The sequence below is a fragment of the Cantharellus anzutake genome (assembly GCF_015039405.1).
Source record: "Cantharellus anzutake strain C23 chromosome Unknown EI90scaffold_27, whole genome shotgun sequence".
Lineage (NCBI taxonomy): Eukaryota > Fungi > Basidiomycota > Agaricomycetes > Cantharellales > Hydnaceae > Cantharellus > Cantharellus anzutake.
Window position 1 is genome coordinate 703,872 of NW_024066977.1, and position 24,137 is coordinate 728,008.

At 50.0% G+C, this 24,137-nt stretch overlaps 5 protein-coding genes across 5 annotated transcripts; all 5 read right to left on the bottom strand.

The window, feature by feature from the left end:
• Window positions 1-2,009: 2,009 nt before the first annotated feature.
• EI90DRAFT_3124500 (uncharacterized protein) lies at window positions 2,010-4,476 on the bottom strand (the record flags this gene model as incomplete). Its single annotated transcript, XM_039063721.1, has 6 exons — window positions 2,010-2,403; window positions 2,537-2,958; window positions 3,024-3,194; window positions 3,474-3,846; window positions 3,911-4,020; window positions 4,102-4,476. The coding sequence occupies 6 exons, from the start codon at window positions 4,474-4,476 to the stop codon at window positions 2,010-2,012; spliced, it is 1,845 nt and encodes a 614-aa protein (XP_038915498.1).
• Window positions 4,477-6,506: 2,030 nt separating this feature from the next.
• Window positions 6,507-8,086, bottom strand: EI90DRAFT_1187934 (uncharacterized protein). Its single transcript, XM_039051559.1, has 4 exons — window positions 7,998-8,086; window positions 7,245-7,941; window positions 6,803-7,182; window positions 6,507-6,733 (listed from the first exon to the last, which is right to left on the bottom strand). The coding sequence occupies exons 2-4, from the start codon at window positions 7,654-7,656 to the stop codon at window positions 6,608-6,610; spliced, it is 918 nt and encodes a 305-aa protein (XP_038915499.1). The 5' UTR covers window positions 7,657-7,941; window positions 7,998-8,086; the 3' UTR covers window positions 6,507-6,607.
• EI90DRAFT_1188204 (uncharacterized protein) lies at window positions 8,087-10,273 on the bottom strand. The gene is made up of 7 exons (XM_039051561.1): window positions 9,865-10,273; window positions 9,386-9,811; window positions 9,273-9,326; window positions 9,002-9,217; window positions 8,793-8,942; window positions 8,541-8,743; window positions 8,087-8,476 (listed from the first exon to the last, which is right to left on the bottom strand). Exons 2-7 carry the CDS (start codon window positions 9,774-9,776, stop codon window positions 8,462-8,464), a joined length of 1,029 nt encoding a protein of 342 aa, XP_038915500.1. The 5' UTR covers window positions 9,777-9,811; window positions 9,865-10,273; the 3' UTR covers window positions 8,087-8,461.
• Window positions 10,274-15,366: 5,093 nt separating this feature from the next.
• On the bottom strand, window positions 15,367-17,431 carry EI90DRAFT_1187950 (uncharacterized protein). The gene is made up of 6 exons (XM_039051560.1): window positions 16,986-17,431; window positions 16,622-16,927; window positions 16,106-16,524; window positions 15,986-15,999; window positions 15,533-15,853; window positions 15,367-15,434 (listed from the first exon to the last, which is right to left on the bottom strand). Exons 1-5 carry the CDS (start codon window positions 17,337-17,339, stop codon window positions 15,603-15,605), a joined length of 1,344 nt encoding a protein of 447 aa, XP_038915501.1. The 5' UTR covers window positions 17,340-17,431; the 3' UTR covers window positions 15,367-15,434; window positions 15,533-15,602.
• A 3,420-nt stretch (window positions 17,432-20,851) lies between these two features.
• Window positions 20,852-21,176, bottom strand: EI90DRAFT_3124505 (uncharacterized protein; the record flags this gene model as incomplete). Its single annotated transcript, XM_039063722.1, has 2 exons — window positions 20,852-21,100; window positions 21,153-21,176. The coding sequence occupies 2 exons, from the start codon at window positions 21,174-21,176 to the stop codon at window positions 20,852-20,854; spliced, it is 273 nt and encodes a 90-aa protein (XP_038915502.1).
• Between the last annotated feature and the right edge of the window lie 2,961 nt (window positions 21,177-24,137).

Genomic DNA, 24,137 nt, shown 5'->3' on the forward strand with positions numbered 1-24,137 from the left:
TCTGATGACCGGTGCCTTGTTGGATAACCCTTCTCTGACGGCGTTCGAAGGGCGGCAGGTGACTCTAAGCGTCAAGTTTGTTGCGCAGCTGGCACCCACGACACTCCGGCCTGGCCGGCAGCAACAAGCGACCAGTTGCTTTTTTTGTTTTCTTTCATTTGGGGCAGGATGAGCACAGCCTCCAAGCCACGCCACATTCCTGATGCTCATGGTCGAGCCATCGGGTGGCGTTGTAATTAAAAGCCCGATCACCAAGGGCACATTGAATGGTCGAGGAGCATCAGTTGACCAGATGGCGAGGATTAAGCTCTTGATACCTTCAAACGGGTCAGGGGATACGGTTTGTTGCCACCTTGGATGTACAACTTTTGCATCCCTCGTCTAGCCTTAGCTCCATAGCAACACCTTTCCGTACATTCTGGAACATGCCTAGGAGAGTATATTTGATCGCTATATCACATATGCTGACTCGCTGTACACGGTAGTCTACTACAGAGATCAACAAAATGGGGGAGGGCTCAATAAAGCATGTGCACGCCACCCCATAGCGGCCGAAAGCCACTCTAAGCGTCCTAGGTAGCCGCTGAATTTCCAACATGGCGGGCTTGCGGCTGGGTTGGCCAGGCCCTTGTCTGCCCTAGCCGTGCTTAGGAGGCCACAACTTGGAATTGAACGGGGAGTGATAGCCTCTCCCCATAGCAAGTCGGTGGTTTCTGCGAATGGTTCATTTTTTTTGCCCCTGGCATGGTCGGAAGTGTACGTTAGTAGGCGCGGGCACACAGTCGCTCGGATTTACTGCCCGACGGTCGATAAGCTCTCGTCCCGTGGGGATCTACTTCTACGTTAATCTCATCCTGTTCGCCCCTTGAACCAACCGTCCGACCCAAGCCGGGATTTGCTCTATCAGCGCACCGACCAAGTTAACTTGTGCAGTGATCGACATTTTCTTATGCATACAACGTCTAAGCGCCCATGGGTGCAAAGTTCATCATGCAACACTGAATGATCGAACACACTAGGAAAAGATGCAACAATTGCAGGGCGAAGTACCACAGACAAGAGATACAGAAGGCAACATGCAGGCTAGTCACGAAGGGACTCTGGGGAAGTCCGCCGCAACAGAATGCGTGCATTGTGAAGGGAGGAGGCTGAGGGCCCTGAGCAACACACACGGCAGGGAATTTGTGGGTGGTTGATAAAGTAGACTTGCGGAAGTATGGGATCTGGGCCAAATACACTGGGGCTAGGATAGTAAAATACGACAATTATTCATGAATACTACGTGGGAAGAAGCGGTGGGGACGGTGGGTAGCTAGCTGGAGTACGTTTCATGTTTGCTTTTGCTCTTTGTTCGACAACCTATCTAGCTCACATTGGCGGCGTATAGAAGGGTTTTGGGAGTCCCATCCCTTGGATCCTCAATTCGAGACTAGACTGACGCGACATAGTCTTCATATTAAAAGAAGCGGCTGTATGAGTAAACCTAACGGGACGTGCTGAGGGAATGTTTTAGGGTTAGTCTAGTGCTGTATGTACGTATTCTATCTACTTGCCGTACCCCATAGATTGCTAGACTTTCCTCATTTTGCTACTAGACTAAACAACCAAGATGAATTCGAGGTCGAATTGGCCGAACATTTTCTTTATCATCTATACTGCATCTATGCACTTATATTTGAGTACAGGTCTCTATTGCCTAAATCAAGACTCTCTGTCTAAGAGCTGCTCTATCGGGCTCCGACTAGACGGTCACAGGAAATGAGAGAAATGGGAGAGGGAGCATCATATGCATTGTTGAAAAGGGGATGGGGGATAATGGTTCTTCGGGGCGAACCAATATCCTTAATAATAGGATGCATTGTGGAAGGGATTCGATGGGATATGAACTAACTTGAGCGAACGGGATGTGTGAAGATGAAGAGCGGAAGGGTTGAAAAACCATCGACAAATCCGCGCGCAATCCGAGCTTTCGATGTGCGGAGGGTCAGGTTCCATCCCCATGACCATTATTACCGGGCTTCGAGAGGCAGGGAGTGGGAGCGGATACAGGTGCCATTGCTTAGAGGGGCCACAGAAGGTCGCACATTGCAACACCAGGCGCTTTCTTTCCGTTTTCTCTCCACGTCCCTCTCCCTCCTTGCCTCATCCACAACCTCGAGCCACTCTCCCAACTCAGACCAGAACGCCCTCTGCAACCTCGAACCTCTCCAAAGTGGCATTATACTCAAATGTGTTGTATTCTGCATATAACAGACATTCCAAATACCCGGTTTCGGTTTCGGTTGCATGGTGGAGGAAGGGTTGGAAAGCCCAAAATGGAACGGGCCCGGGCCTGTATGAGGGTTTTGGATGGATGAATGGTGAATGCAGTAGGTGGGTGAGCAATCGCCTGGGTGGTATTGACTAGGTAAACATAGCGATATGAATAATCCAAGTAATCGATCGAGCAGGATCACAATGGATTTGTTTGCCACACAAAATTTAAAAAAGGAAACAATTGGTCACGCATAAACATTCTGAAGTCTCGGAAACTCACCTAAAGAGAGGCACTAGCCCATCACTGGCATAATAATCCTCCGGAAGGTCAACCTTCACACCCGTCCTCCCGTATTGGCTCTGACTTGCCAAGTCATCCCCTGTACCTTCCTCCACCATACTACTGCCACCCGCAGCCCCATTTAGCGCATGTCCCAACATCATCTCACTCCTGCCCAACTCCTTGCTATTCCCCAGTCCACCACTCCCTCCACCAAGACAACGACCACTGCTTACTCTCATCCCATTGGCACGAGACGGTGGAAATTGGACTTGAGGTTTCAGAAACGACGGAAGGGTTCGAATAGACTGGTAATCCAAATTTCCCAACAGCTGCGCAAAGCAATAATAGATTATTGACTCCAGCACATGCGACTTCCATGAAATGACATGACGCGTCGCTTCGGGGTTGGCTCGGCGCGTCTATGAATAATCGAAGAGGATTCAGCGTTTACGTTCTACCAAGGAAACCATATTTAGCCACTTACCATGCAAGCAACATAGGACCGGAAGTACGTTGCCGGTGCCACCTTTTCTCTCCTGTTCCAAAACTGCTCCCTCCCGACTGCTCCTTCGAACCTCGAATCAAAAGTATACGAATCAGTGTTGTGCTCCCAATCGCTCCTCCACATTTGCCGTAGAAACATCCAAAATGAAATCTGATTGAACGTCATCGGATGCGCATCTAGATGCCAATCAGGCAAGGGGATCCAAGAAGGGACCAATGGAGAAAGGTAGCAGTATGTGTACATAACTCGGGACATGGCGGACTTTAGCTGGAGATGGTCAGTAATTTCGTTTGTCCATTGGTTCGTTCAGTTTGTTACGTTCGTTATCGGGGGAAAGTCAAGTCAGTTCGTACTTCACTCATAAGGGGGGGTTTCCATACCATTTTCAGATTATGGCCCCTCCCCTTCAACAGAAAAAAAAAAACTCACAAACAAATAAATGCTGCTGAGTGCGCCCTTCCCGTCCTTGCCAAAAACATGTACAATCCCTGTCCCCTTAAACGGAGCTGAAACAGCCGAAAAGCTTGCCACCATATCGGGATGAATGCCATCTTCAAATCCGAAATGCCCCTCCTTCATCAACTGTAGCATAACAGCCACCGTCGTTCCCCCCAACGAATGCGTGGCAAAATGAACAGGGTTCCACTTTGACCAGGCTGGGTATGCCCCCGTGGCGTAATGCCGGCCATATCGAGTGTGATGCGAAGATCGAGAGTGTGCTTCGCCATAGTCGACCGTCCCACCTTTGATGGAGTAGAAAAGTTCGCAGGCTCTGTCGTGCAAGGAGGAGACAGGGCCTACTCTGTTTGAAGATGACAAATCAATCGCCAGGCAAAATATAGATGGTTAAGATTCGAGTCACACACCTTGCAATGATGAGCTTTCGATGGCGTTTCTTACCCAATGAGTCTCGATAAGCATGGAAATACTTGTCAAATCCACCCCAAAAAAGACGGGGGACGAAGGAGAGGAAACCCTATTTTAATTCATTTTGAGATTAGCACATGTCGGAACGTGCAAAGCGCAGTCAACCATGATGGTGAACCAATAAACGTACCTCCAGGATAACGAGCGGCGGTAACTCCTGTAGACCAGTGGGATGATCTTCATCTCCAAACTCACTCTCTTCCACTTCATCCACACCCTCTTCCAGCGCCCTAGTACTGCAACACTGAGCACTTTCAATGAGACCATTCAGGCGGTTCGTCAGCGCTTCCTCATCCCTGAGCAAACGATGTCTTACACTAGTGTTATTGCCAAGGCTGCTACTCCGCAGAGCAGTATTTGCACTAATAAAGGACGCGATTGAAGGTGAATGTGAGACCAGTGAAGACTTCCTTGATGACAATGATGATGAGGTGGAGGAAAGCGAAGACAAAGGAGACAAGATACCCAGCTGCGCACTAATGTCGTTCTTCATACTTGGTTGCATGGTTGAGCATGCTTAGACGTTACAGTTGCAAAGTGGGCAGCCAAATAGTGAGAGAAAACCTGGGGGCAGGGTCTATCCGAGATAGGAGATAGGGTCCCATTGCAGGGATCGGGCTCAAAAGATAGCCTCGTTTGACTTGATAGAATTATTATTTTGTGAAGTCACAGATAGTTGGGACGCGGTGACAGTTCCCTGCAGCATGAGGTCATATTCAAATTGAGAATTCTATGTGGACGATTGACTCCGAACGATTGCACTGCCACCCTGGCCCAGTCGGTGCTATTTGTTGCCGCACGATTAGCTTTAGCTTATTGGTATGATATTGTACTGTGTTGCGTTGCATTGAGGACCACATAGCTGACAGTGTAACATGATAGATACGAGGGCAATCCATGTTACAGTCAGCACGCTCAGAGGTAATACATCAATTAGTGGCTTTGAACTTCTGCCAGCCGAACCCTATCCAGTGTGTCCGCGCTGAAAATGTGATATTTACATTCCGCATGGACTCACCGCTGTCTGTTGGTTCGTAAATCTTGGCGAAGCTAGCTATGGAATAGTTGAATCCATCCGCCCTGTGCGCACACACCGACATCCCGTCTCTTGAACACGCACGCCATTGTGCCACATTATCCCGGTCGCATTAAAATCAGTCCCACAGTAGCGGTGATTCATCACCGAGTGCAGGGACTTCTGATACTCCGAGAGCGCCTGTCAGGGTCCTCCCGGAAGACCAAAACAATCGGAAAGTTTCTCCCTATGGACTGACGGAAGAAAGCGGGTCCAGGCCGAACACGTGGGCACCTAAAACGAACCTCCGAATCCAATATTTGAACTGGCATGCTCTGGCGCGGTGGAGAACGAGACGATCACAAAAACCAGCGCCAGATCATGCATTGTTCCGTACCTTAAGGGCGAGCCTGGCACACAGTGAAGCCTTAAATACCTTCCAAATTCGGAGTGGCATCGGAGAAGAAAAAAACTGATTCCCTTGTGAATCATTCCGAGATACTAAGCAGGATACCAGCCTCTATTAAAATAGACAAGATAGTGCGTGGCAACTAGGCCACGTTGGCAAGAAAGTTGACGGGACTGAACACTAGTCTGACGACAGGCATGGCGGAACTCGATCTTTTGATTCGATGGCTGAAGGTTCCATGGATTAACATTAACTCGGCCCGGTTTGGTGATCGGTAGACTTCGCCGGACGTGCGGAGGTCGGTTTTGGCCAGGTGTAGTAACCCGGCATTATTGTTACGAAGTCATTGAGGCTGGAGCCCTGCCTAGAACCCGGCATAGGTCTGGATCAGAAAAAAAGACGAAATTTCCCGGCAGAACTGGAACAATAGTAAATCAGGGGGAGTTCACGCTGGAAGGTCTTGCCGGAGTTCTTCCGCCAAGAGCGCCGTCCAACTGTGTCCGTGACGCACTGTCGAACTAGGATCCCGAGGAGATTGTGGCTGAGGGTGAGGGGTCGTCGCTGTGTTCCAAGGCTCGAGTCTCGGCCGGCTATGTTCGAGCACCCTTGAAGTCAAGGCTAGCGTACGATGATGGCAATAGACACGATCTGTGGCGGTGTGACGTTGCGAGATAGCGAGTTAAAGGAAGGGCGAACGAAGGAAGTGCAGGGCTGCAAGCTAGTTACACTAGCGAGGAAGCTGGTCAGGGGCAGCCAAGTACCCGATGTGCGCGGTCCTATGACAAGGGAGAACGTTAGACGGGGGGTTGGAGCAGACTTGTTCCCGATTAGCTAATCCACCAAGCGAGTCTGCAGATCGACGAGGAATATGAGGAGAACGGTCAGAGAGCCAACGTTAGCTAGATAATCCTTCAAGTACCCCCACGGCAATAGATGGAAATCTCCCGCTGGCATACATGCAGCAGTGGGCGATACACTACAAGACAATGTGAACGGTTATTCCGCTTGCCCAGATGACGGTCAACCCTCAAGATCTGGCACGCAGGGAAGAAACCGAAGCAGCGAGGTACCGGAACCCTCCGTCTTGGATGACCCCAATATGTAGGCTATCGTGATGGTAGGAGTACATAATCTATTAGACACCGATCGAATCAAGAATACAAGTGCACGATATACATTCCACATGCCTGCGCAGCAGAGGATAGCTTCGCGTTAAAAGTCAATCAACACTGGGGGGGAGGTGAATGTAATGACTACAGCTTGGGAAGGCCAATGGTACCATCCTCCGCCTGCAAGCCCCTTGGCTTTCCTTGCCTCTATGCCTGCATTTGCCTCATCCTTCAAAATGAATGCATCGTGAGGCATAAGTGAACGCTCTAACAGTATTTTGTAGGATTCGAGACCCACTTCTTGAATCTGCTTGCATGAGAAACCCGCGAACCAAATATCAAAAATGGTAAACCCGTCGAAATGGTGCCGAACCTCAGGCCGTTGCCTGAAGACTACGGCAGGCATTGGAGAAGCCAAAGCAAATGCTATTCGGATAACCGGCTTCGGATCCACCGTTTTTGGCTCCTTTCGCTGCCGGTCCACCTTTTTCTCAGGTTCCGCCAGCTGTGTGATCTCCAGCTCATTCGAAGTCGTAGTAGCTGACTCGGAGTCGGAATCAGAGATGGAGGCAAGTCCGAGAGTGGAAAATATTGCCGATTTGACAACAGGACCCATCGCGTCAAACAACGTCGGAACGGATGTCACCTTGTAATCCTGCGCATTCTTCACCTGGATGACTATGGCCGTGAATCAGGGTTAAGATTTTTTGTGTGGCAGACGGGCAGAACAGTATCAGCACCTTCTTGATTAGTCGCACACAACATGATCGCCCCACGCGAAACAAATTCCCAGAGATGGTGATGGTCGATTGAGATCACCTCCTTTCTCTCGATCTTGATGACACGGTTAAACCACATGCCATAATCCTTGAATATCGCCTGGAATGTGCTGTCGCGTTCTGTGGGCCCGCCCTTCATGGGCCAAGATGTCGGCCCGGATTGGAGAAGCCTCTCATGGTTCGACGCCGGAAGTAAGGCTTCCACGAAGTTGACCACAGACACCCATCTTCCACCACTGACTGCCCATGCTGCGTCGTATGTTTGCATGATCAGCAGGGCCCCAATTAGTTCGCCACGCTGCCCACGGTCGATACAGTTCAGATCCGAACGGTTTGCCAGATGGTACCCCGCGTTCCTCTGCGTATCCCTCATCAGTTGGTAGGCGGCCTCGGCCAGAAGCGGCTCGGATCCAGGAACCTCTCGAATCCAGCAGTCGCTGCGATGCAGAGTCGCATATGCTGTTCAACCTGGGTACAAGGCGAGCTGAGATGTCCATGTTGAACTCCAGCGCGAAACGTGTGGAGAGGCAGGCCAGGGTGCCAGCTGAATCGCCGTCTCTCAGTCGAATCGACCCATTCAGCAGCTTCGCGTAATCCATAGTCACTGGCTCTTGTTGGAGTCGGTCGCTGTGGCAGCTTGTCCCAACAAGCGCCAAATCTGCTCGACGTGGTAAGAAAGCGGCACCTCTAAAGGGATGACTGGGGTGGACATACAATGGACGACCAAGATGGGAAATCCAACCGATTCCTACCACTCTGGAAATTGCAACGGTATCCTCCAATGCCGGGTATGCGAGGTCGTCAAATTCAGAAATTGGATTCAGGGGACGATAGTCGGGTTCCCTGGCCCGGGCGGAAGGATTGAATGAATCTCTGGGGAGAATTTGTGGAAGCGCCCCGCTGTCGAAAGAAAAAAGCGAGAATATCGGAAAATCTTTAATTTGTTGTAAAATTCGACGCGACTCCGAGAACAAATTCCAGTCTTGCCTGTCTGGTTTATCGGTGAGGATATGGGCCTCGTCGAAAGCGAGGATGACCAGAGGTCATCGTGGGCCTTGATCAGAATCTAAAACATTGTGTTCGTCTATGAAGTGACAGAGGCTTTTTCCCGCATCTTGTGGGCCCTCTCCTCCTTCTTGCGTCCTAAAACATACCGGCCATATTCAAGTTCACTTCTGTCACTGACCCATGCACTGTTTTCCGCAAACTCGAGAAAAGAGTCATTCTCACAAAAACAGCGATGGACGAGAAACTCACCTCCCTGGCCAACTTGATTACCTCATCATAGAAAGATTCTCGATGGAGGCCCGAAGCATTATGTGATTGTCCCATGGCCATATACTCGTGGAAGGCAGATGCCAACTTCCTTTGCCGATCTACAACCAATGACCCGTAGTCTTTCCTGAAAAGTGGTTCTTTTGACAATCGTCGAGCACCAAGACTTGGTAACTTGGCAATATCTGCAGAGCCATTAGCAAATAATCCAGTGAGCAGTCAGAAGATAATGACCTTGTTTCTCTGACGCGATGATCTTCAGTCTTGTGAGAGTGACCACTAAGAGAGAATACACGAATCCAAATAGCCTCCTCTGCACAGTATTCCTATCGCCTATCTCAGAAACAAGCCAATCGTGTAGTTTCCGATCAGGAGGAGGCATTCCTATAGGGTTCGGATTGTAAACAAGCCATACATATGAAGAAAAAAGCAGAACGGAGAACCTTCGATTCCCGGACGTAAACAAATAGGCACTGTGATAATTTCCGTCCCAAGCTGGTCCACCATACGAGACTTGCCAGTTCCAGATGAATTTATGATACTTGTTAGCCTCGCATAGGGAGATTTGTGCCTGTCCCTGGCAAGGTGGTCTGCGATACTCTCGAAAAGTACGTTGGCAGAGTCGCCTTTGAATGTAGTGCCCCATGCTTGTGTGGTGGCTGTTATGGTTATGCAAGTCAGAGAAGATCAGTAAAAAGTGAATTCACTGCGCACCCAAAGCCATGCTCAAATCGTAAGCGGTCTCTCGCTCAGGCTTTAGGAATGCTTCTTGAGATAGAACATGATAATCAGGTGCTTGGCGTCAAAAAAGGCAGAAAGCAATGCACCGCTTTTGAACAAATCACTCCAGGGAACCTGGTTGTTTCCCATACTTCCCAGCAGGTTGATAAGTTCCTGCTCTGCATTGCTTCCAGGCTTAATGTAAGCCTTGAATTCGTCCTCGTTTCTAAGACGGTCCTTCATTTCCGCACCCCCAGCCAAGTTGTTGACGGCCTTGTGGACGGCATACCAAGCATGGTCCAGGCGCTCCCAAATCTCATCGATACTATCATCGGGTTGAAATCCTCGCGGAAGATATCGACAAGCACTGTCAATATCCTCCTCCAAGGGCGACTTAGTATTTGTGGGCTCAGATTGATGCGGTGCAGATGGACCTCCAGGCGTTTGTTGAGGGATCCAGCTGGTGGACATGAATATTTTCTTTTTTTGGAGGAGCATGGTTTGGGCCGGAGGGGAGTGTAAGAAACTAGCGACTTGTAAGCGCTCAGTTCAACGACAGTGTAACTAAAATGGATTTCAACTTTACTTAGCGGTAAGCACTAGATATTTACAGGTCTCCTTAGTAAGTCACCAAGACAAGAACAAGTATCTCACCTCAGTTCACGACAGTGTAACTGAGGAGAGAGAAAGATATCGCGATGAGTGGCTTTCAAGCCTACAACGCCGCCTATCGATAAGAAAGATGAAACGGGAATAGCGGAAGATCCGTTGAATTACTTAAATGGGGGTTGGGCAATATCTACATCTAATATCCTATATCTCTACACTAGAGGCTAGTTACCTGCCTATCTTATATCTCAGGATTCAGCGCTCCGGAACCAAACCTGGGGTCAAGTTCGCGTTTTGGTCCGTTTGCGGCTTATCCAACGCGAACAATACGCATATTCAATTTGAACTTTGTAGTTACACTGTTTGTTAGAAGGGTTCTCCTCAAACTGAACGACTGAGCTGTTAAACTGAGAAGCGCGATACGTCTATTGTGATGTATGTACGTAGTGATGGGTGGACTTACCTGAGAAGCGCGATACGTCTATTGTGATGTATCGGCTCTCAGTGCAAGTCCTGTCCTTATATACATTTAATGTCAGTTCTACGCCACTGAAGTGAAACGCGTGCGGTAGCCAAAGCGTGAAAACAAAGGGCCAAAGCGACATTATGTTCTCCGTCGATTGCCCTAAAAGTGCCTCCTTCCCAAAGCTCTCAAAGCGCGAATGTACGGTCCTAGGACCGCCAGTGGCGTCGGGCTGTAACTTCCAACACTCCCCCACAGCCCAACGTCCACGTATCCATCTAGGCCACAAACTCCATCCCCAGCATTAGGCAGAAGCGATCGTGCTTTACCTTGGCTAAGGACTTCGTGAGTATGTCGGCCGCCATATCGTTCGTCCCAATGAGTTTCAGGTCAATCGTTCCGTCCGCGATACATTCCCGTATGAAGTGGTACCTGACATCGATGCTCTTGGTCGCAGCGTGATTGACGGGGTTTCGGGCGAGTAGATTCGCAGCTCGATTATCGATGTGTAGCGTGGTCGGACTGGATGTTCCTTCGTGCAATTCCTCCAGGAGCCGTCGGAGCCAGATCGCTTCCTTGGCTGCTTCGGCCGCTGCAACGTACTCTGCATGCGTCGAGGATCCTGCCACACCTACTTGCTGCTTTGACATCCACGAAATCACCCCCCCAGACAAGAGGAAGGCGTATCCGGATACCGACTTCCTGTTTACTACGTCGTTCGCCCAATCTGCGTCAGTATAACCTATGAGGTCTTCTCCCCCGGTTGTGTATACTATCCCTCGGTTCATAGTCCCTGCGAGATACTTCATTATGTGCTTGAGTCCCTCGATGTGTTCCTGTCCGAAAGTCGATGCGAATGGTGCCAGCGCTCTTACAGACGCGCAGATATCCGGGCGAGTTCCTAGAGCGGCATACATGAGAGAACCAATAGCTTCGAGGAAGGGGTACGAGGAAACTTTCGAATGTTCTTCTGTTGATGCTGGTTTGTAGTGTATCCCAGTGGGTAACGGTGTGACACATGGCGTGCAGTCTGTCATGTTGAAGCGAGCAAGGATATCCTTGATATACTGTGACTGGTCTATTGATAGCATGCCGGCTGATATGTCTTGGCGAACTCGGATCCCTAGGATCCACGATGCTTCTCCTTTGCTGGAAACTTTAAAACGGTCCCCGATGGTGTCTTGGATAGATGCAAGCAGTTTTTCGTCGTTCCCAGCAAGAAGTTTGTCATCAACGTAGACGGGAATGATTACGATGGATCGTCCTCGTTTGAATACGAAGACCGAGTGGTCAGCATGTGTTCGGCGAAAACCAAGTTGAATCAGGAAGTCATGTAAGGTTGCGTACCACTCCCATCCAGCTTGCTTTAATCCATAGAGCCCCTTCTTAAGCTTCGCAATCATCTGTTCCCTCCCCTTTTCCTCGTATCCCTTTGGCTGACGCATGTAAATGTCCTCCGAGAGTACCCCATTGAGATATGCCGATTTGATATCCATCTGGCGGACTTTCCAACCGTGGCAAGCGCATATGGCGAGAAAAACACGTAGAGAGGCCGATTTTACAACGGGAGCAAACGTCTCCGAGTAATCAATTCCCTCCCGTTGACCAAAACCTTGAGCAACTAGGCGGGCCTTAAAACGGGTCACTTTTCCATCAGCACCACGCTTCTTGTTGAGTACAAATCGACAGCCAATGACGTTACGGATGCTCGAGGATGGGTCAACAAGGTCCCAGGTGCCAGCGTCCCGGATGGCAGCGAGCTCCTCTAGTACGGCGGCATGCCATTGTTCCCGCTCGGGCCCAGCCAAGGCCTCTCGCAAGGTTGGAGCATCTGGTAGATCGGTGTCCTCAGTCAGTATGGGGTTTGCCAGGTGGGCCTCATCCAATACAATGTCCAGGACATCTTCCGTGGTGACGGTCGCTGCAATCGGTACCTTGTTCAGAAAATCTTCATATACGTTCGCGATCTCGTCCCTGCGTCGGCCATGTGCGCCATAGTCTGATGGATCAAAGCGATGAGGTGGACGTCGTTCCCTCTGTGGTCGAGCAACGGGCTGGGTGGCAGCAGTGGGCACGGTGGGAGGTGTGGGGGACTGATCTGATGGACTTTCGGTGAGAGGATCACGAGGTGGACTTACAGGCGTGGGTCCGGGGGTTGCCGCCTCTGTCAGGTGATCCGAATCATCTGACTCGTCACCGGGGTCATCATGTGCCCTTGACTCGAAAACGGCACGTGGCTGGATCCTCGCTTCTTCCCGAAAAATGGGCGCGCGAACAATTTCGACTTTGTGAGTCCGTTCATCGTACGCCTTGTATCCGGAAGAACTCTCTGGGTACCCTAGAAACTTTGCCGGCCGCCCCCTCTCCCCCAATTTCTGCGCTCCCAAATCCTTCGGCTGGTGAACAAATATGTCAGCGAACCATACCCTCATGTGCACGACATTCGGCTTCCTTCCGTGAAATCGTTCAAAAGGCGTCGTCGCATTTGAGTGAGTGTCAATGGTCCGGTTCATGGCGTAGACGGCTGTGGCGAAAGCGTCGGCCCATAGAAAGTCCGGAGCCCCAGCATCCTTCAGTAAGGTTCGTCCTTTGTCCAAGATCTTCCGATTAGCTCGCTCAGCCACTCCGTTCTGCTCAGGCGTGTGCGGGACCGTCTGCTCCATGTCAATACCTTTGTCTTTACAATACGTCCCCAGGATGGAGTTCAGGTATTCCCCCCCCTATCCGTCCTCAAGATCTTGACGTGGGTCCCGTACTGATTCGCAAAGTATGTGTCCATTTTGATGAACCACGCCGTGAAATCTGATTTAAGTGAGCATGAATAGAACCAGGTGAAGCTCGTCTTGTCATCCACGAGTGTGCAGAAGTATCGGCTTTTTCCAAGTGACGTCACCTCCATAGGTCCGCAGACATCGGAGTGTACTCGCCCCAGCCTCTTGTCAGCTATCTCATGTCCCCTCCCGAAAGGACCTCTCGTCATCTTCCCCCTAATGCATGCTTCGCAATCAAAACCCTTCGAGTCATCCCGAACATTCTCCATTCCCAGAACTGACCCATTCTTTATCATCTCATTCAACGCATCCTTACCAGGGTGGGCTAGACGTTTGTGGAGAAGATCGAAAGAGGGGATGGGGGCTTCCACAGCCGGGTTTGCCCTCCCAGTCATGGTAGATGTCAGCTGCGAGGATGGGTGATTCAGGTAGAACATGGGTGCGAACTCTTTTAGTGACTCAGCAACTAATTTCCCATCTGCTCCCTCGATTCTGCAGACATCATCGGAACCGAACGTAATCCGGACTCCTCGGCGAATCAGGATCCTGCAAGACAGGAGACCATACTTGAGGCTGGGTACGTACTGTACGTTCTGGATCCGACAGGTGACACGCTTCCCTCTAGCGACGCAGCCGATCAAGACGGTTCCTTCACCCAAGGAGGGGACGCGACTGTCATTCCCAAGAGCGATTTGGCGTGGGGGGTCAAAAGGTGTGTATTCTATGAAGTCGTCCTTGTTTGGACAGAAATGGTTACTGCACCCTGAGTCCACGATCCAGGGCTTTGGCGCATCGGTGATTGACGCAGCATTCGCAACGCTTTCTGCACACAAAGCCTTTGCCTCCTCAGTTGCGTTTGCGTTCTCCTTCTCAGCAGCTTTCTTCTGCTGATACGCTTCTTTTTCAGCTTCTGTCGCTGTGCATTTTGTTCGGAGATGGCCCATCTTTCCACACTTCCAACACGTTTGGCGCGTTACCCAAGTAGGGTCATTCCTTCTTCCCTTCATGTTTTCTTCTGCGGCGAGTGCCTTCGGAGTATGTGTGGGTCCGACTTTTGTTCCAAGGTCCATTCCGTTTACTCGGGCACGGAGTTCTTCAGTCTCTATTTCCCTCCTCAGCTTGTCAAGATCCCAATCCATGTCGCTGGTCGCTGCTGGGGCATTCTGGACAAGCATGGTCTGCAAGGTGCTCATGCAGGATGGGAGGCAGTGAATGAGTTGCATGGCGATCATACGGTCTTCGATGCGTCCTCGGTCACCAGGTATGTGTTTGTTTACTTCATGGGCGAGGTTCATGAGGCCGGATAAGAAATCCGAAATAGATTCATAATCGCTGATCTTGGCCTCATAGTACTTCGTCCTTGCGTAGTATTCGGCAGAAGCTCCAGTGTGTTGGTAAACACCCTTCAAGGCTTGGAACAAGGTTGCAGCGGTGCTCTGGGCATGACGGAAGACGTTGTCTTGGACCGGGTCACTGAGGGAGAGCCACAGCCTTCGGCGAGTATTGCTTTCCCCTTCGATCCATTGTGCATGTTCAGTCGTTGTCTTATCGGATGGTTCAACTAGGCTTCCATCTAGATATCCCCAGGTATAACCCATGGCGAAGCGGAGATTGGTGGACCATCTATTCCAGTCGTCGCGACCTTTCAACTTAGCGATAGCAAAGACAGCCTTATCGATGGTTGAGTCTTTCAGGGTCATAGTGTGTTCCTCGGGGCTAGTCCAGAACAAGTAAGGTACGGCGAATCAGAACAAGTAGTTCAACAGTGCCAGGCGTCTTTGGTTGACTTTCCGAAGCGGTGGAGTAGAGCTGGGCTGATAACCTGTTAAACTGAGAAGCGCGATACGTCTATTGTGATGTATGTACGTAGTGATGGGTGGACTTACCTGAGAAGCGCGATACGTCTATTGTGATGTATCGGCTCTCAGTGCAAGTCCTGTCCTTATATACATTTAATGTCAGTTCTACGCCACTGAAGTGAAACGCGTGCGGTAGCCAAAGCGTGAAAACAAAGGGCCAAAGCGACATTATGTTCTCCGTCGATTGCCCTAAAAGTGCCTCCTTCCCAAAGCTCTCAAAGCGCGAATGTACGGTCCTAGGACCGCCAGTGGCGTCGGGCTGTAACTTCCAACATGAGCTTGCAGCACAGCGCTGCAAGCTTGGCCATCCAGTTTAAGGGAACTCTCATAACAAAAGTAGCCTAGTTTTCAATCCGGGTCACTTAGTGTTTTTGTACGATATTACCGTTAGTTGCACGCTTCGCTAGTTTTATCGCTGCGCTCAGAAAGTAAGAAATTTTGATGGCACGCACGACTTGGTGAGAGGAACCAACAACACCCATAACACGCATTCAAGCACCAGAGATGAGTGTTAATTATGATTAAAAAAAAAGCTGGTTGTCGTCACCGCACCAATGCACTTCAAGAGAGAGAAGACAGAGACGTGAGCACACATACACACAGACGTTGCTCTCTCTCTCCCTCAAAGGGGCCTCGAAAAACTGCGCACAGGGACGACAGGTGCTCTCTTTCCTCCAACCTTCTCGCTCGCTTTCCCCTCAACATCGCTCTCCATCCTCGCCTCATCCACAACCTCAAGCCACTCTCCCAACTCGGTCCAAAACTCCTTCTGCATCCTCGTCCCTCTCCAAAGAGGCATCAAACTCAAATGCGTCGTGTCGGGCATATAACAAACGTTCCATATACCCGGTTTCGGTTTCGATTTCGGCATCGCTGCAGCCGCCTGTGTGCCGGGGACGAATGGGGAGGAAAGTGGGGGTGAAGTGGGGGTTCCAAAGTAGAAAGGGTTTGGATGTGGATTTTGGATGGATGAGTGGTGAATGCAATGTGAAGGCGAACAATCGCCTGGATGAAATTGACTATGCATATACATGCCCACCGTAAGAAGAACAAAAAAGGAAAAAAAAATTGACGTGACTGTCAACCACACGAAACAACAATTAAGTCCAAATCTTTAATGCTCACCTAAAGAGAGGCACCACTCCATCATTGGCATAGTAATCCTCCGAAAGCTCCACCTTGGTACCCGTCCGCCCATGCCAATTCTTCCTCCCCACACCTCCTTCCAAATCTCTCTCCCTAACACAAGCCTCGCTCCCATCCAACACCCCGCATCCAAACATCGTCCCTTCCTCCTCTTCCTCTACCTCACTCCTACCCAACTCCCTACTGTTCCCAGGTCCGCTGTTCCCACAACTACGCGCTCTCGCCACACCAGCACGAGACGATCGTGACCGAGGTTTCATAAACCACGGAACGGGTCGAATAGAACCGTAGTCGAAGTTCCCCAATAGGTGAGCGGAGAAATAAATGAATATCGACTCTAAAATGTTCGACTTCCACGAGCAAACGTGACGCGTCGTTTCAGGACTGGCTCGTTGTGTCTAAGATATGGCGTCAAACAAACAAACAAAAAATATTTCCGCGTTGCATCAGCCAGGAGATGGGAGACGATGACACCACAATAAGCAAAGAACTCACCATACAAGCAACATAAGACCGATAATACGTCCTCGACTCTTCCTTCCCCTTGACCCCTTTACCCCTCGGCCCATTCCAAAATCGTTCCCACTCAACAGGGCCCTCATACGTCGCATCGAAACTAATCACATCTTTCCTCTCCCCCCAATCGCTCCTCCACATTTGCTTCAAATACTCCCAGAACGAAATCTCCGTCATCGTCATTCGGCGTGCGTCTCGATGCCAATCGGGTAGAGGGATCCACGATGGGATCAATGGAGCAAAGTATGAGAGGGTATGTACGGAGCGGACGATGAAGGAGTTTACCTGGATATTGAGATTCGTTAACGAGTGAAAAGGGGAAAGAAAGATAAATAAAACTCACGGAGAAATACTCGATTTCAGGCGCACACTTCCTATCCTCGCCAATAATATACGCAAATCCCGTCCCCTTAAACGGAGCGCTAACAGCCGTTACGCTAGCCACCATATCAGGATGAATGCCATTCTCAAACCCAAAATGCCCTTCATTGATCAACTGCTGCATGACCGTCACGGTCGTCCCTCCTAACGAATGGGTGACGAAATGAATGGGATTCGATCTTGACCAAGATGGGTAAGATCCCGTTTGGTAATGACGTCCGTATCGAGAGTGAAAGGAGGATTTAGCGTGGACGTAACCGTAGTCGACTGTACCGCCTTTGATGGAGTAGAAGAGTTCACAAGCTCGGTCATGCATTGAGGAGACGGGTCCTACTCTGTTTGAGATTAGGATCAGTAAAAGCAAAGAGTCCGAACGGAAAGGAAAAGCCTTTGTTGTTCTTCTTCAACGAACGACAATGACATACCTTGCGAGGATGAATTTCCGATGCTCTTTCCTACCAAGAGAATTCCGATAGGCATTTAGGTACTTGTCGAATTCACCCCATAATCGACGATGGAAGAATGAGAAGAAACCCTGTTTTATGGTGAATTTCGAGGTCGTGTGGTTGGACGGACGGATGGTCACGGTCACGGTTATGAAACGGCGTTGTAGCCCAGGAGCGAGAACCGATAGAGTTGAAAGCCGTGGATGTCGGAACGTCGGTTCAAAGCGAACGGCACATGTGTAAAATGCGGTCACACGAAAAAAAGGTTTTTCCTCGGTCAGCAAAAGAGCTCACAACAAACACGCGTCGGAACACGAAAAAGCGCGCGATCCGACTACTGAGGAGCAATTGTAACGTACCTCTACTATAACGAGCGGTGGTAACTCCTGTGGACCAGTGGGATGATCCTCATCCCCAATCTCACTCTGGTCTCGTTCTTCCATGCTCACTCGTTCTAACCCATCGAGTTCCTCAACTCCACCACCCAACTGACCATCACTCCGAGACTCAGCAGCTTCGATAAGATCATCCAAATACTTTGTCAACGCTTCCTCACGCGTTGAATCATCCCCATGTAAATGACGAACGTTGTTGCTACCACTCCGCAAGGAGGTATTAATGGATGTTATTGAATGTGAAGGGGAGAATGGTGAAGAGAATCCTGAAGAGAAGGACGATGATGAAATTGAGGAAGGAAATAAAGATGAGGAAGGAGGTAGTGAAGCTGAGTATAATGGAGTGCTAATGTCGTCCGAGTTGGTTGTAGGCGATTGCATAGTTTAGTTCTACGAGTGCGTTTAGGTAGACGGTCTCTAGTCGGGTCGTAAAGTATAATAGTGAAGGGATAAGGTAGAGGGAAGAGGCAAAACTGCCTCCACAGTCGAGGGAGCAGAGCAAGGGGAAGCGCGTGGGCACATATATAAACAAGGGGGTCATGAATGAATGGATTGGGGATTGGGGAAACGGGAAATGGCTATATACAAGGCGAATTCTTCGCTTGATTTCATATGCGATGCTCGTTTCAAAAAGGAAAGCCATGTTGTGGCCCCTTTCAACTCTTAACCATGGACATAAGGGGGGGGGGGGGGGACTCTCTCGGGTCTCATGCTTGAGCACGAAAAAAGAAAAGATCACGGATCTACTACAACTGGGCTGCTTTGCTTGTCAACGTCAACAGAGAGAGAGAGCGAGAGAGAGAGAGAAAGACCGGAGGTAATGTCCCGTGTAAGGCAATTTATCTTGCATACATAATACGGCGTCGTGAGCACATGATGAAGTAATTCAGCAGCACCGGAATCATGTGCCCTTCTCCCAAGCGGTTTTGGACAAAATGGACAGCCTCATGACGCATCCACCACGCACAATTGAATTGACAAAACACTAGTACTCTGTCCGTCCTTCCCCGCCATCGTCAGAAACTCGGGGTCACGAGGTACGTACCAAAACGTCCCATCACCGCTATACTTCTCTCCCTCCCCCAACGCCCTGGTAAATCACAAGCTTTCCTCCTATCCATTATACCCACACATTCCAACCCGAACTTTCACGAGATTCTCTCCGGTGCTTCACAGCTTTTTGTCCATATCAGAACGTCCAATCCTCTCCACATAGCCCCCCTGCAACCCGTCACCGTACCCATCGTATGTGTAACAACCGTTGATACTGCAGTATAGCACTGGTGTTCATGCATCGATTCTACCTCAATTGCCTCGCACCTCCGTCTCCGCTGATCAAAATCAATGCGGCTTCCTATAATTTGGCATATGACAGAATAATATTATTAATATTATCACTCAAACCCCTTATGTATGCACTCAAGAACGCAAAGGGGGGCCCTTTCTTCACCGGAAAAGCCCCTGCCTCCCCAGCCACTTTTTACCCCCAGTTGTCTTATGAATTCCCCTTGACATTCCATGACAACACCCAGCTGTGTATACCTGTCACTACCTAATGTGCACAATCACCACGCGTACCCTCTCCTCCCTACATAACACATGCACGACCGTTATGGAAAAAGAGCCTCGCCACGGCCACACCATCTCCGATCAGTTCCCCGTCTTCCCCCTTAACTACACACCCCCTATTCCCTGTGTCACATATTACCCAATGCCATGGAGCAGACGATACAACAGTGCCTACTATAACCGCACATATGTGTGTGTAAAGTATACCACCGACGTAATTGCTAGAGCTTAAACTACGCACACACACATATATATACCCCAACATGTTAGAGCCCCCCCGGTCGTTCAGAGCGAGGCTAACGAGATTATGACCGAGGCGTGATATGATATGATCCCCCAATCTTCCGAATCGGCTGTCATCAGGACGTGGACTCAGAGTCAAGGTCAGGCAGTCGATTATCAACGACAGAGTAAGCTGAGACGGAAGTCTGCCTCTTGAAAGTCCTGGCACACACACAAGTACATGCCAGTGTTGACTATTGCGTCCGTGTGTCAACGTTTAATCACAATGATCGTGGCCGTGCAGGTGTATGCTCTGACGATTGCAAGCTGACCACCATTAGCTTCATAACCGGTTAATGAGTCGATGATAGACACGAGCACTCGTGGATCCGATAAAGCCATTGCCCAAGCCGCAAGTTGATATATTCGACGATTCCACGCGTGCACACGTACTATCGACCCTTGTCATATGGATGGATGGATTGCCCCTGCTACAAATTTAGAACCAAAGCCAGCATATGGATACGGGCGATGTCCGCGATCTACCGGCGCTTAATGTCGAGGGCAAGATAGATCCGACGAAGCTGGCCACACAAAAGTCGAGCGGTGGACAGTACTTAATCCAAGCTATTAGCCAGTCTTCCCTGCTCACTCGCCAAAGTAGTTACGTATTTTGTGAAGCATCCAGTACAACCAACAAAGTCAACACCCCAACAATCGATCTTTTGAGTGACAAGGAAAAGTTCGATCGTTCATCAGGATATATATACGGGCCGGCCAAAGTCCTTCAAGGTCCAATCTAACCAGAAGTGCCTTCGGCTGGGGGCGCTTTTGCCATCTGAACACGCGGTGGCAGGTAACAGTTCCTGAAGGTTAGAGCACCGATTCCGCAGCACAAAGTTACTGCCCAGATTCCACTCTTCGAACTGGTTGAGTGCCACATATCACACAATTGATGGCCCGACGCCCCAGCATGGACTTCAGGCTGTTCCCGAGAACATATGAGGCTTCGGAATAGATACACAAAAATTAGCCCGATCTGATGGTGTGCCGGTCCTCCGTCGTCCAAGTAGTACCCGGATCATACTCCTTTGACGATCAAAGATACGTTACAGGTGTTTTTTTCCCACTCAGGATGAGTGTCGTTGTGGGGCCCAAAAAAAGTAAAGTTGAAAGATGCAACAATAAACGGAGAATTAGGGGACACGCAGTCCCAGGCATTGGAGTCGGAGCGGGGTTTTAGTAGAGACCTGGGATCCTGGGGTAGACAGCAGGAAATCACAAATTGGTGCAGAGGGAGTGAACGTCGGCCATAAAATGAGATAGCGATTCGAAAGGGGATCCTGCAACTGGATCTCGAATGCCTCGCTGTTTGAGACTTTGGATTTGGAGAGCACCAGCGGCAGTGAGCTGAAAGCCTGAAAGAATGTCCCAGGCAGGGGAGTCTACCCAGACAACTCAAAGTGACAGCTTTTTCAAAGAACCCAATCGACATACGCTAATTGCCGGGAGTCGCCCCATTTGGTTCACCTCTTCGTCTTGTGTTCTCGCTCAAGAGTCAAGGCAGCGCCGCTTGCGCAATCATTCAATTCCGAGCGCTGTCACAACAACTGTTGATAATGTGAATACAGTACTGCTTCAGGGCCCGCCTTGAAATGGACTCAATATTCTCAAAATCATGATATCTCCTCGCTCGCTTAAAGTCGCCTTGGACAGACCTGCAAGATGCTCGGTTTGTTCGCTAGCTCAGGATCATCCACGCCCTGGTAACCTAGCTGCTTCTTTCATCCCCAACGTTTGATGGAAAAATTGTCATAAGAATTTGTGGGATACTATGACATGACACGACCCTAAACACTTGCTCGATCGACCTGACAGCGCCGCGCCGCGGATTTCGCACCTATCAGGCATCGCACCTTTGTGCACAGTTGCCGAAGCTCCGATAGGGGAGCCTTCGACACATGCAATGGAAGCGGCTGATGGATATGTTCAGCCCGTTCGCCGACTGATTGTCCTAGAAATGGCAAGTACAGTGCTACGCTGATAGCTCATGTGCCACTACCTAGTGATTCGGTCCGAGCACTATGGCTCCGCCGATCAATAGGGCGATCTGGCAGTGAGAAGAGACTTGTCGGAACATCCTTTCAATGTACAATTCACAATGTTCCCTGGTGGCGTAACCAGTTACTAGTGAAGATCTCCGAAGAAATCGAAGTACTGTACATTTAAAACTGCACACGCGAGGATTATACTATCATCCTCGCTGAAGTCCCTACGGTACTGCGAGGACTGTATACTCTGCGTGAGTATTCGGAACTAAATGGAATTCGGATCGCTACAACTCGCTCAGGCAAGCCGATTGGCTGCAGAGGTACCGGAGGATCGAGATAATTCGGCCGAACTAAAAACCGATCTGGAGCCTTGAATGGATCAGTGCATGATAGGTCAGGAACTGTGGCGGCCATGCATGCGCATAGGTGAGGCGACACTGAGACAAAAAGTCATGATCGTTGATCGGTCTGCGTCACTTTTTGAGAGCTATTCGCTTTGTTGCTACTACCGCTGTTGATAGTAGTATAGACATCTCCCGGTACTGTAGCAATGACAGTATCAGCATGCGCAGCGCACGCGTACAGCCGGACTCTTCCTTCCTCCGCATCCATGCGCGCCGAGAACCGGTCCGGGTTGGGAATGGGGTTCCAGTAAGGCTCTCAAGGCGTGTCCCTTGGGCTGGGTACTATAACGTAACCCCCACATTGCCATTCAGGAAGAGGGACGTTATACCTTGGGTGGCACGAGATGCATGCGCCGAGCTGCCTTGGCCACCAGATTGAACTATGCGTTGACTTCCGACTGTCTGCTAATCCCCGCATATTCATGAACTCGTAAACTTACCCAATTAAGGCTATCAACCAAATGAAGTCCGTACACTTGGACACTGGTGGTTGCCCAAAATCGTGTACTTCTAGCCTCCGGAAACCAACACGCGGGCCCAGAAACCCTAAACCTACAGATACACATGTGTCCACTACATCCGAATGGGGGTGGTGACAAGGCGTGCCCCAAATCGAGGAATCAGGATACGCCCTTGGTACTCACAACACAAGCCAATGTACACGCCTCCCCAACAAAAAAAAAGACTTCATCGGTGAAAGATATTGAGATAGGACGTATGATGATTAAATGACATATGTACTACAAGCTGGTCAATCTTAGGCAACCCAATGGGGAGGAGTCGATTGATCTCATGATTCCTTCGCCTATCGATGGCACCGTGTGAGAAGTCGATGCCAAAGGATCCTTCGATTTGGAGCACCGAGTCAAAGTTGGTAACCTTCTAGAATCGGGATTCCCGAAATTTCTTTCCTCCTTATCGCGGAAGAGGAGCCGCATACATAGGTTAAGCTCTGCCGAAACGATGACGATAGGTCCCCATCTCTCCACATCGTACATTGCATTCCCAAGGACCAATATCGTGTTACGCGCCATCTAGCACTTGAGTCCCCCCCACTTTAAGTAAAACCTGGTTCGGGTTTGAATTGGATCAAGAAGGTGGCGACGCGACATGACAACCATGATGCTCCGTGTATCAATCAGTTCATTCCTCCAAGGCTGCTAGACTGTAATGCCACCCAGTGCGCGCATAGATACCTATATCTCAGGAGGCTTGGCGCGGAAGCCTTTTAAACCAGTGCTGTGATGAGTCCCCTATGTATAATTCTTGCAGCGGGTTTTCACCTACGTTGCAAGGACTACGGATAGCGCCAGCTAGATGAATGGTTCCATTGCATGGAAAGTATCTGTGCCATTCCGAAGCATGTGCCATACTATATACAGTCGTTAAATCATTGGTGGATAGAGGTTTTTGCCAAAAGGGAGAATGGTGCAGATGGTATTAAACGCTGGGGACGACGAATCGCAGTCAAGTGAAAGAGGCAGTAATAAATACAGGGGAAGGGTGTGTGGGATAGGCCGCAGTGGACCTGTAGCTTGCTGACGTGCGCTTTGTTCGGGCAGTGGTCGGAGTGATCGTCAGCGGCTTTCATCATAAAGAGCCATCATCGATGGCTTCAGGTAGCGACGGGTCGGAGGACAGACCCATTTACGCAACTGATGGTGATATACAGTAGAGCCTCGTCACGTCACCGAACACAGTTTGGTGGATGGAGGATCAGTTGGAGGGCGTGAAAGTCTACTGGTAAAGCGGCGGAAGCAGGCTGGGAGGGGCGCGCACGATATTCCGGTAGGAGGAATTTGCTCAGATGGGCCGACCGAAGCCAAGCATGATTTCTGTGGCGAGGAGATGGGGAGTGAAGCTCATGGGAACGCGATGCTACTGCGTCTTCGAAGTCGGCGCGCACAGGCTAAGGTACCAGGAGTCATTCCGAGTGCCTCACTACTACTGGAGAGGACTTAAAACAACTTTCACGTTGAGCACTGCTACCCGATGAAATTCGACATTGGAGAGCATTGGAGAGCAGC